The sequence below is a fragment of the Labrus mixtus genome, chromosome 11, assembly GCF_963584025.1.
Source record: "Labrus mixtus chromosome 11, fLabMix1.1, whole genome shotgun sequence".
Taxonomy (NCBI): Eukaryota; Metazoa; Chordata; class Actinopteri; order Labriformes; family Labridae; genus Labrus; species Labrus mixtus.
In genome coordinates, this window is record NC_083622.1 from 29352811 (window position 1) to 29365819 (window position 13009).

Here is a 13009-nt window from a genome sequence, read left to right on the forward strand (position 1 = left end):
TGAAAGTGGACAGAAGAAAGAGTTGTGAAGGCATTTAACAAGTCTGTCACCCCTACCTTCACATGTAAATGGAAAGATTGAATGTGTCTTTTTAAAGTGCCACACCTCAGATGAAGAGATCTGCTGTTTTGATTTCAGTTGAGTAGTGAAATGCAGCAGTGTTTGTCAAAGCTGACTCATATTTTCACATATATAATCTAGAGTTGTTTATTTAGTGGGTTGCTGCACAACATGAGTTGGAGACTGACAATAAATGTTTTGGTCTTCATCTGACTGGATTTAGCTTGGGCTGTCAGTTTATCCAATTGAGGTTACATTTCAATCAATGCATATTAAATGACCATGGGTAAACAAGAAAATCAAAATGGCCCACCCTGACCCGTATGTCTCTTTCTTTCTCTCCTCATTTGATCCTGCACACCCTCCTTCCTCTTCTCTTTACCTTTCCAAGGATCCCAGAGGATAAGTGATAGTGAGATCTCAGACTACGATTGTGAAGACGGTGTTGGGGTAATAACAGGTAACATATAAAAGTCATATAAACATGCAACACTAAGAGTGAGTGTAACTGAATTGAGCAGTGGTATAGATACATCAAATTTGAAAAACAAAATGGAAAAGAGACATAATGCAAAAGTACATGCTTTGTTCAAGGGATTTTTCTGTAACATCATTTTTTTATTTTTGAAGTTTATTTGACATGTGGACTGAGCTAACCCCTTACATGTCATTGACATCAAATGCTTGACAAACCAGCCCCTAAAGACAGTGATATACCATAGTAGCAGTATAAAATGCTGCAGCCCATCAGCACAGAGAGTGAGCACTGAGATTGTACTTGCCTCTGCACTGCTAGTTTCTGTTCTGCTATACTCACCATGGCTTCAACAGCACACCCACGCTTGCACATCCAAAAAGGAGAAGCAGTGCCGTCATCTGCCAGAGACCTTCAGAAAATGATGGAGAAAAAGAATGAAAAGTACCTGAAATAAGGCCACATGAAATATCAATCTAAAACTAGAAGAAAATAAAACTCGAGGGTATCAAAGTCATGCTTCCTTTCCTGCAGTGTTTGCAGGAAATATGTAGGTAACTTGCTTAACGGAGACAACTGCCTGTCCTGTTGGTTTTGCACATTGGTGATGCTTCACATCCCTTTCAGAAGCTAAAGTCTGGGAGGGGAAACGTGACACATTAACAGGAACTGTATTGTGGAGAAAATAAAATAGATTTACTTCATGTATCGGATAGTCAAAGTCAGGTGGCAGACAGACTCACTGACTGCAGGGAAAGAAGAACATCAGCAGGAGCTTACTGATGATACTGTAGTTGAGGGAAATCCTCCTCTAGCCTCTTTAACATTCTCAGCACCCCTTATCTGGCTCACACTGCCAGCCCCCTTCACTTTATTCACAGTGATGGGAATGCCCCTCCGCTCAACTTTGGTCGCATGCGCTTCTTCTGAACTAAGGCTTTACCACATATCAGTTTATCCAGCAATCTTTGCATCAATCTTCTGACACAAATACTTTCCAAAGGGGCAGGACAGATCGTTTTGATTTACTCTAATGGCAGGTTTCTTTTTTGAGAAATAAAATACAGCAGGCCAGAAAAGTTCACACAAGCTTTGCCTCTGTTATCCTGTTATGTTATCTGCTTATTGTGCTTTTCAAAGCACAATTCTGCTTTTGGTCCCTTGAAGCAAGAGCGTTTAAGAAGTCAGATACTTACCTTACACAACTGCCTGAACATTCAAACTTATAAGTCACTGCTATTGCTGTTTCCTACTTATGCACTGATGCAGCACAGTACAATTGTTATATCCAATTTATTACAAGTTTTCCCTGAATATATGTTCCTAACGAGTAGTGGGTACTCATGCATGAACTAGCATGTCAATGAAAACTTTGTACATTATTTGAGTTCTGCATTTATGTTGTTTTCTTGGCTTGGAGCTTGTGGAAATGTTCATTGTTTTAAATGGTGGATGCCATGTTCATCATTGGGAAGTAATACATTGTTTATTTGTATTTGTTTCTCATTGTTTAAAAGAAAATATAAATAGTAGAACTTGTTTGTAACTCAAAATGTATTTTAATTTCAAAATGTGGCTTACACTTGCAATTAGGATGGATCATTTAGTTAAAAATATACTTGTAGATTTCTAACAACTGTCATGCTCTGCCACTGCCTGTCAAAGACAAACCCTAATGTATTAAAAACCTTCATATATTGTCGTCAAACTTCCTCAAGTAAAGGTCAACAGTTCTTTATCATTACCTCCAATTTTTCCGAACTTTCCTTATTTTCCAACTTTTAATTCAGGGGTTTTCTTTAACTAATTTTAATATACTTTACACTCTATTGAATATCAATCAACTTTAATAGTGCTAATCATTGACCTTAACTTTACCTTCTAGCCATGCCTGATTATTGGTTAATGAAAGCTTTCAAGTTCAACGGACTAGTCAGTCTTGCAGAGAGAATTCATTATAATGACTCAGATATTTAAAAGGCTATTTTCATGTTAAATACACAATATAAAGACAGCACATGATTTGCACCCTCATTTAAATCTATTCCTCAAATGTGGAATACAGAGTGTCAGCAGTTTAGTTTGTTTTGTCTTGGCTGTTACAGTGTTAAATAAGTTCTGTGCCATGTAATCATCCTTTTTAGTTGTCAGATGTTCCAGGTTTTGCTTTTTCATCCACTCACAAAACATGGTAATTAACAGGGTGTTATCTTGGACAAAAAAAAGAGTGTCTTTTGGATTTTTTTTTTTGTAATTTAAAGTCCAGCATTGGAATTTGTTTGGTGTCAGAATATTTATACGGAACGTCACTCTCTTCCTTTGTCTGCCTTTGTCTTCACAGATTACAGGCCAAATGGCAGAGACTTCCAAAGCTCCACGTTGTCGGTCCCTGAGCAGGTGATGTCGTCTAATCACTGTTCTCGGTCAGCTGATATCAACCGGGCGCGATCGCGCTCTCCCAGCGTCCCCCCACCCTCCAGGTAACTAATGCTCAGGCCGCTACTGAGTTGACCCCGAAATTCAGATTGAATGTTTAGATTTCTTTCATATATTGATGTATTTTTTTGAATCCTGTCAACATCCTTAACTGACACACCTACATTGAAACAATAATTCTAAGATAGATAGTTTAATTTTTGCTTGAGCAACTTAGCTGAATAACAATAATTATGCAAATTACTCAAAAAAATGTGAATTCTAAAATCCTTCAACCCTCCAAGTGGCCCTCCAAATTCCACATGATATCTTTGTGGGGATGTATAACTTGTCAAGGCATTATTGAATGCCTCACATGAAGATGGTGGCAGCCCTGGACAGTAGTGGCAGTGTGTGGTGTATTCAGTATATAGGAGGTGATACAGTCCGCTTCTGTCACACAGCAGAAGTCTGGACCCAGCCTTTGACCTTAGGCCTTCTCAGTACAGCTCCTCCACTAGAGTGGACCACCACAGTGTGTCTGAAGATAACTACTCACCTGACAGGTACACACACACACACTCCAGCTTACACTTGTGTGCAGTGGATGCATGTATACGCTGGCATGCATGAACAAATGCTGACAAGCACAAGTGGGGGCTGATGAGTTACAGATATGCAGGGAGGTGTTTATGCACGCATACACTTGTGCACGATGCTGCGTGCCTTGAAGTCTCTCGGACTGACCTTTTGTGTGGGTGCTTTCTGGTACTACTGCTTTCATGATGAAACTTTCACCTTCCTTGGAATTATTTTAGCAACATATTTTTGATCTGAAACAGTGGTTTGGAATCTCTATACCTAAATATCTAACTTCCTCAGTCATGTATACATAGCATATCAATTCTGTTACTTAATTTACTCATCAGAAAAAATGTTTTACACTTAAAATCCTACATGAGCAGCAAGATGGAGCCGGTGCTGCAAATCTCACTATCTTTATGGGAAGAGGTGGTCAAGGGGAAGTGGTCAGTTATCCTCTATCAGCACTTATCTTTTGTGAGAGTAAGAAAATGTTGCTCCAAGAGTGGAGTCATAGCCTTGGCACTGCCAGGCTGCAGCTACTTTACTCTGTCCAATTATCTTTATTTGATATTTCTGAGGCTTGGCCTAAATCAGTGTCAGACGCACTTATCTAAATTGTCTGGGACAGTGCTCACTTGACTATATTTCCTTTGCTTTAATTAACAGTGTCCTGTTATTTATTGAAAACAGTTGAAAATGACACAGGAAGTAAGTCACTATTGCCGTCAATAATAAAAACAATATAATATAAGTTTTTTGAGACTGTGTCATTTTCACTGTATTTTCCTGCTTTATTGAATTTCTTGAAACTGTAAAATGTTAATATCCTTTTGTAATATGCATGGTCTTTACTCGTTCAATCATCCAGTAAAGAGGCTCAGAGTAGGTGTAGGTGTGTTCCATGTACCACTCTCCTCTGCAGTTCTGTTTGTGAAGCTGAGAAAAGCATCACCATCCAATTTTTCTTCCTCTCTTATCCTTTTTTCCCTTTTTTTACTCTTTAAAACTGTTATATCAACATTTCCTATGAGCTTTCCTACTCTCTTTTTACCCTATTTCTTTGAGGAATCTCTTGTGGTCTCCTCTCTGTTTCCCCACCCCTCCATCTGTCTGTCTGTGATTCTTTATCTCCAATCCTTTCTCTTGCCCCTTTTCTCCTCCACTACGTCTTCAGCGCCATCTCAGATCCATCTCTGTCTTCTCTCCTTCCTCCATGTGGTTGCAGCCATTTTCTCACCCTACCTCGAACCAGACATACTCAGCCTATTGATGATCTTCAAAGGGACTCCAGGTAGAACTTTAGCTGAGCAAGCATGAAGCCCATCCCTGCAACTCCACTTTTCAACCCAACACCTTTTTCTTCTCTTAAGGAAGTCTTTCATTTTGGTGAAGAACACATGGCACTGACACTTTGGTATGTTTTTTATCACTGTAACGTTCCCAGTTTGAGAACATCACAGTAGTCATTTGAAATTGATCACGTAGCCTATCTACATTGCACTAAAGAAGTCATTGTTGTATAATGTACTTTTTTTTGATGCTTTGAAGAGGAATCTCTAGATCACCTGGCAATTGTCAGTGCCATCAATGTGGTGTTGTGTTAAAGTCGATATTTCTTCTGCAGAAGATTAAATATATCCATGATGTGTATTAGTTTTTATTAGCACATATAATGACATACACCCAAACCATCCAGGATCAGCATTGCTTTTTCTCTCTTTTCATAATCTAAGTCATTTCCAAACCTTCTTCTCATTATTTCTCCAAAAATGTGCCATTTGAGCAAGTGTGATCACTGGGTGAGAAGGTGCCTCTTGTTCTTTCATCTTATCCATCAAAGGAGTGACTGAGTGGTATGGCAATACTGAAAATGGATTAGTGTTCAATGGTTGTGAAGTTTTGTCCAGCAGAGGTGTTTTTTTTCTTTCAAAGACGCTGATACATTGGGTCTCTTAGTTAACATGTAATCAATATGAATCTGTGGGATACTTTTGTGCTCAGAGTTCAGCCAGTGCAAGTCGCTGATAGAAATCCAAAAGGTGTTCTACCGCATGTCTTCCTTTGCAGGTTTTTAATTCCACTAGAACTTCTGCTGGGAAAAGAAAAGCTTACCAGTTGTGATATTTTTTTCGGCAGCCGCAACCATCGTGTGTACCCAATCTGCCGAGAGGAAGCAGTCAGGTTACTGCGTTCTACTAGGATGTCCCGTGCCTATTCAGAGGGCGCCTACTCCTCCGACTATGAATACGAGAGGTATTGGCATGCACTGCCGCTGCATCTGTGCATCCACCATCTTGTGGTCTACTAAAGTTGTCCCTGGTTCGTTTTTATTTTATCCGTGATCTGTAAATGTGATGACAGAAAATGATATCTGTTTGATATCAGTTTTTGTTATTCAGTCATCCCAGCTCTGAAGTCTGTTGATGTAAAATGACACAACACAACTGCCTCTGTATGATGAGGTTCAGAGCTATGTATGTGTCTCCTGGTTGTTGAGTTATTTGCCAGCCAGCACCTGTTTCTACGTTTCGATGTCCTTTTTATGTGCCCATGTACGTTATACCAACTGCAGTACATTGATCAGTGGTGTGTTTGATTTTTGGTGTTTTACATGCTATCTGCAGCTGCTTATTGCACACCTATACAATGGCATCTCTGATGTGTTGCTGTGGGCTGCACATTAGCTTTGTAAATTCTGTGTTTGCCCATTGGCTTCTTGTGTCTGGCCAAAATGGGCTGCCAGGCCCTTCCAAGCATGCTGACACCCATCCATCTCCTGGACCTACGCCAGCATTCTGGTGCACCAATAAAAAGAAAGTACTCACATTGCCCCACAAACGCTGTAAAAGGCTTCTCCGTCTTCAATCTTCCACCTGCTGCCATTTGGCTTTTAGTCAGGAATAGTGTGACTCTGTACCATGGAGGAAAAAAAGTGATGATTCCTCAGAACCCGGCCCTGGAGCCTGAGTGACTTTATTAAAGTGTCACAAAGTTTCCCCGAGGCCTAACTTGGCTCAACCTCAGGCTCAGTGTATAGCCTATATCACCATTAACAAGACCACCCCCCTGCTTCTTTTTGTCACCGACCAAAGAGCGGACAGTAGCTAGCATCTCAGTGTTATCCACAGAGGAATATGATAGATTTCTCTCTTCTCTTTACACAGACACAATTTGTTTTTGTCTGCTTCCAGGCAGAGTCAAAGCAAAAGTATGAACTGAAGAGTGATATGATAGCAGGATTAAAAAACTGTAGGCATGTGGAAGAAAATGAGTCAAAGATAAGAAACAGAGCATATGTGAAGTTCAATCCTTTTTGTCAACTGTCTTTGTGCAATATCCTTGCAGAACATGAGAAAATGTTTTTTATGATTGCGTTGTTTCGGTGCATTGCCGCAGAGTGTATCTTGGAAAGGAAAAAACCTGCTGTGCACACTGTTTAGAACAGCAGCTTCTAGAGATTGAGAAGTTTGATATGTTATAGACATATTTAAAAATTCAGTATATCATAAGCAATAACAGCCTGATGTTGTGAACTCACTTATGACTGTAAAATGTCACTGGAAATGTTGATTAATAATGTGAAAGACTAAAGGTAGTTGGCTGGTGAGACTTTTTTATATCAGAGACAAGGATAGCTCCTCTAATGGACAATTTTTCATACTTCAATATGCTACAGACACTACAAGACCATGACATTCCTAACCTGTGGATTTGTATTCAAATGAATGAAGTGAGTTCTCAAAATGTAAATTGAAAATGACTCAAACATATCTTTTAGTGTCTACTAGCCTCATAAGAAGAAGCTCCCACCTCTTTGTATTGTGCAGACACAAACTTGGTCTTCTGTGCCTTAAAATGAAAACAGTTTCATGCTTTAAAAATCTAAGGACCTTTGCAGGCTTAGGTTGAGGAATGGAAACTTTAAAGAAATGTTGCACTTTTCCAAACAGTATGCTCTCAACCTTTGTGTTTGTGGCCATTCCTGTCCAAATGTGATATCAAGTATTTCCACATTTCTTAACATGTACAAGTGTGATGCATTATTTCTTCTTTTTTCTTTTCTCACTGAAATGCTTAATATCGTTCACAATGTTTTCCCTTTTGAGAAACCTCACATGCTTTTTTCTTCAGCTCTTCAGGTGGAGATTTCCTTTTATCCTTCCTGTACCAAAAATACTTACAATGGCCTTGCTATTAAAAGAAAATCCCCCAGATATAACCTCAAATACCAAAATGCAATGCAAATATATACCTCACCTTACCCTCACGATTCACTCTGTCTCCCACATATTGCTAATGGACACCCACCCACCATTTATAGAGCACATGGTCTCTGCCAGTTCTACATTATCTGTAGACTCACATCAGCACAGGAAACAAACACCATGCAGGGTTCACCTAGCTCTTTGCCTATAAACCGTCCAGTTGTACTTACGGAGAACAACAGGCAATTTAGTAATGCTAAAATTTGAGAGTTGCATGTGAGACAAACCATATGTTCATTTCCTAAAATCCACAATGCAAACTTCAGTATACAGGTAGTCTGTTACTACTTAAGTTTTGTCTAATGTTCTCTAAGAGTTCCTGGAGAATTTGAGTTTCTCCCTCGAAAGGACACTAAATGTAGGTAGGTGAATATACTGGGGGGAAAAATCCAGATAATATAACAGCATTTAACATTACGGCAAACCCCTTCCCAAGGCAGGATGATGTGTTAAATGTCTTTATTTCACAGCAGGATAAAAAACACATTTCATAGTAGCCTTAGTAAATATCATGTAAACTGCAAACAAAGTCATTTGAAAATACAGTGAAATTTGACCATAACTAAAGCATACACTTGTGTTCATTCTGTCTGCCTACTTTCAGAGATTGTCACGTTTTTTCCCCATACAACAAAAATAAAGATGTTGAATAAAAATGCGTAGTGACAAATGTGCTTAACAACAAGTATTTGACTTGAACGTATATTCACCTTGAAATTGTGTTAAAGGTGCAGCTATTTTGGTTGCCCTCCATACTCTCCAGCATATTGACCCTGCCCTGCTGGGGCTCCACTGAGTGCCTGCCTATTTCTCAATAACCTCTGTAGGAACCACGGAGCCATGGATAGACACGAGTATCACAGCAGGTCCCGCTCTGCAGACCAGCGACCCACTATAGAGCGCCCCACCTCCCGCTCACGCTCCACTGAACGCCCCCACGACTCTTCGCTCATGAGGTCCATGCCGTCCCTGCCATCTGGGAGATCTGCCCCCCCCTCACCTGCCTTGACGAGGTGTGACCCAGATCAGAGACGCAAACTAGCACAGACTCCGACTGGAGTTTCAGTTGTACATTCATTTCCCTGAGGGGGGAGATAACTTAACATTAGTTTAAATATCAATAAATTTACCAAAAAATATTGATTTTGCTAAGTAGCAAGTTCAAACTAGAGTCTACTGAATGAATTACATCCTACATTATTGTGCTAACTGTGAATATGCAATAAAAACAGTGAATTCATAACTGAAGGATCAGTTAGATAAACTAACCTAGCATTACATACCTGACCAAAATTGCTGACCCTTCAAAAAAATTGCTTCTTTTGATACATTTGTTAATCGAGGGTAACTCTATTTACAAATGTATCAAAAGAAGCCATTTTTTATATTCTTATTTGTATATATTGTCCCCATTAGTATTTGTCATGCTAATATACATGTCCAGCTCCTAGCCAATAGGAATTATTATTTTTGCCCCAGAGCAGCTGTACCTAAATGTTTGAACAACTGAAACCTTGTTACACCAAACCAGTTCAAACCCCTTCCCATTAGCTCCCACACAGCCCGAGCCTGACTAACTCATATAATGAACCAGAAAAAAACATCAATCCCACGTACCTCTCACCTTCCCAATACCCTGCTTCTTTACCTCACCTCACCTCACCCACCACCCACTCACAATTACCCCACAATCCACAACCTACCTTGCCATTTTCTGTTTTGTCCCCAAAAGTAGCTGTTGCTGTTCTTTACTCATTTCTTGGCCAGTCCTGACACTGTAGATAGAGTGCTAATTCTTTTTCATTTTGAACATGCTGCTCATACGCTTGCGTGAGTATAGCAGTAATGTACCTACATTTCACTTTGATTTCATTACTAACAACCATTAGTGCCGTTTAGCCTGTGATGGCATTTTGTTTTGTCTTTTTCTTTTCTTTCTTTTGTCTTGACATGAAGCCTTTTGGGGACAGTCTGAACGCATGGTCACACTGGTCTGCTGTTTCTGCATTGAACTCTTCTCTCCTTGCAGCTTGATGAGTCGACTGTACATGCGATTCACACCTGGCATCTTTTATTGCAGCTCAGACCCTTACAGTTGATGTATCCCTCCACTCCCATGTCATGTGCCAAACATCATTGCTGTGTGGATTGGTTTTGTATATAGAGAAACGGATCATAGATTATTATAAATTAGTTATTTATATACATATAGATATAGAATTTGAAAATATTTGGAAAAATATTCAATATAATATATTTGTGTTAAAACAAGTTGTTATTTTATTGTTGTATTAATAAAAATAAAAAAACACACCTAGCAGCATCAGTGCTAACAGTGACAGCAACACATTTAAGAATATCCAGCATAGCTAACCTAACTATCTAGCTAATTCTATTATCAACACAATTACTGTAATGTGATCCAACATAGTTGTTCAAGCTGCTTATAGTTAAATTCAATTAATCTTGTTTAGTATCTTATAATATTACATAGTTCAAAAAATGTATTAGTTAAAGTTGAAATCTTTACTTTTTTATTTTAAGCCTACTTTTTTTTAAATTTAAACTGATAGCTTCCCTGCATCCACTTTAAGATCTAGTCCAAAGTTGTGTCTCACCCCATTGTCAACTACTTTTTGTCATGTAGGGCGCATCCTCGTAGTGGATCGGTACAAACAAGTCCCTCCAGTACCCCCATGTCCAACAGACGAGGACGGCAACTCCCCCAGCTTCCACCCACGGGAAAAGAGAGAAGTAAGTCACCTATAGTACATTTTTTAATGTTTATTAAAATGTCAAGCGACTTAAAGATAATGGAACTTAAGGGTGTGTTTCTGTGCAGCTCGTACTTACATCATGAAGAAGCTTTTAAATTGGTGACCCAGCTGATTGGGGCTGGCTATGGTTTTAAAGCTAATTGCAGATCACTTCACTTTTGACTGAGAAAGGAGGGTTGTGATTTGAACATGATATAATTTTGTGTTAAGTGATGGATCTTATCAAATATACAAGGATATTCCTTTGATTTTTTTTGGTGATTACTTTTGCCTTCCACCCATAACATCTCTACTCGGTTCCTTTTCCATTTCTCTATCAGAAGATGGAGACGAAGGAACAGAGCCTTGTGAAGGTCTGTACCTGGATGTGTAGGTTTAGTCTTTCAGACTGAGAGTGCTGCAGCACCTTTCTCTGAAGGCCAAAACCCAGCCTGCAACAACAGGTAGCTGGGTTTACTGGGGCTAAGCTTACTCTGCGCTCCAAGAACCCTCCCTTTTGTTGCAGCTGTATTTGACTTTAGATATCTTGTGCTGTCATGTTGTATCTACCTTGGCCTGTCTTGATCCTAGTATTGATTGTGCCAATGTTCTTTTTACATTTCTCCTCCTGTGTTTTTATTGTTTCGAGTTTTACTCACTTTATTCTAGCTACTTAGACTGCTGAGATACTTAACCTCAGCTTAGAAAATGCTTTACTGTCTGCTTCTATCAAATCGGGTAAGCTTGATGCTGTGAGCTGTGATTAAGGCACAGTAGTTTGAACTTTGCACATCCTTGGAACTACAAAGTGATATTTAAAGTCACATTTGTTTCTCAGTACTCCTTTGACAAATGTTATTTGTGGTAGCAACTTGTGGCATGCACTATAAGAAGAACTGGGATGAAAGTAATGATTATTTTACCCGTGTCTTTGAATCAAATGCTGTGGCAAACAAAGACAGTTGAGAGAAAGGCTTGGGCAAAGATAGAAAGAGGGCAAAAAAACCTGAGCAGTTTTGGAGAACTTGTCAAAGCAATCACAGCACTGATTCATCATTGTCAGAGTCCATGAGGGCTTTCCCTGTCTTCTGTAAAGCTGCCAACGAGCCTCTCTCGCTCTCTGTTTCTCTCTCTATCTTCCTGTCGAGACCTCTTCTAAGCTCTTTCTCTCTCAGTCCAACCCTTCTCTGTATCTGGGCCATCTTTTATCACTCTAAAGCTCTCTCTTTCTGGATCTCTGTCACCTCTTTGTATTGCCTAATTTGATTAATTATTGCACAATTCACTCTTTCTTCTTTTTTCTTTTTCAGGCAGCCTATTCTATCTGCCTTTTTTCTTGCTCCTCCTTTCCATCTTAATATTATATGTTTTTCTCTCACTCTTTTGTATACCTGTCAGGCCATTGGCAGTCAGTGAGTCAGTGGTGGTCGTGGTGGTGGGGGGGGGGGGGGGGGGGGGGGGGGGTATTGATCTGACCTTCTGCTGTAGCTCCCCCAGAGCTGTATGGCACTCAGCTTTTGTAGTGAAAAGGTCTGTGTAAGTGTGTGTATTTAGCTTTTTATGGACTGAATCCATATTATTGGCACTTGCTGATAGCAGAGAAGGACTGTTGATAAACCTACTCTTGTTTTGCCTCCTTGCTGTGCTTAGAAAGCTCGTCATACCTCATATATCTTTTTGCCATTTATGTTTTTTTTTTCTATGTGACGATGCCTAAGGGGGAACAGGGGAGGAGCTCAAGGCACAGGGATCTCAAAATGGTCGCCCAGGTGTGTTTATCCCTTCAGATACAGCCTTTAAACCTGTCCTTGCACAATATGTTTTTCTCCCTTTTCTTTCAATATGTGATGCTCTTGTTTCCTTGCTTTAAAGAGCTAAAAGCTCACGAGTTGAAACATAGTTCCAGGTGTATTAAAGATCAACACCTGCATTTGTAAGTACAAACTCTGTTAAGAGTTAGGGTATTGTTTTGTTTTTAGGATTAAATTGACGTACAGTGCAGGAACAGTTCATTCATTCACAGGCTTAAATGAATGGCCAGACTGTTGGCACATACTGGATTTCCCCACAGTTTTCACTTCCTACTTTACCATCTGTTAATGTGGCATGCTTCTGTCCTCTGACCACTTGGTGCTACTTTAAATCGCTGCCATAACTGTAGAGCCGACTGAGTCAGTGAATGAATACTCAGTGTAAGGTCTCTAAAGTTTCACACTTCAAAAATAATAATCTGTTATATCTGTGCACTGAGTGATACTCTGCAGGGCCAAGTCCTGTTGTAAGGAAGTAGTCTGTTGTGATTCTAGCATAGTAACAAAAGCATGGTTCAATTAAGCCATCATTTCACATATACCTGAATGTTTCTAGCATTTTGTTGTTTAGAATTTTGTAAAAATGCATTATCTCTGGAAAGTGGTGTGTTGGTGTGTCGTGTGTTTGAGCAAATTTGGCAT

At 39.5% G+C, this 13009-nt stretch overlaps 1 protein-coding gene across 15 annotated transcripts in view; it reads left to right on the plus strand.

Annotated features, from left to right (window-relative positions):
- Positions 1 to 13009, plus strand: part of rims2a (regulating synaptic membrane exocytosis 2a) — a 142471-nt gene that overhangs the window by 90666 nt on the left and 38796 nt on the right. For 8 of the 15 annotated variants that reach the window (XM_061051240.1, XM_061051241.1, XM_061051238.1 and 5 more), the window contains 6 exons: positions 452 to 520; positions 2877 to 3015; positions 3415 to 3516; positions 5672 to 5788; positions 8628 to 8813; positions 10448 to 10554. In XM_061051240.1, the coding sequence (XP_060907223.1) occupies positions 452 to 520; positions 2877 to 3015; positions 3415 to 3516; positions 5672 to 5788; positions 8628 to 8813; positions 10448 to 10554 (720 nt within the window). The remainder of the gene's footprint in view (positions 1 to 451; positions 521 to 2876; positions 3016 to 3414; positions 3517 to 5671; positions 5789 to 8627; positions 8814 to 10447; positions 10555 to 13009) is intronic. The other 7 variants (XM_061051244.1, XM_061051245.1, XM_061051247.1 and 4 more) reach the window with 3 other exon arrangements.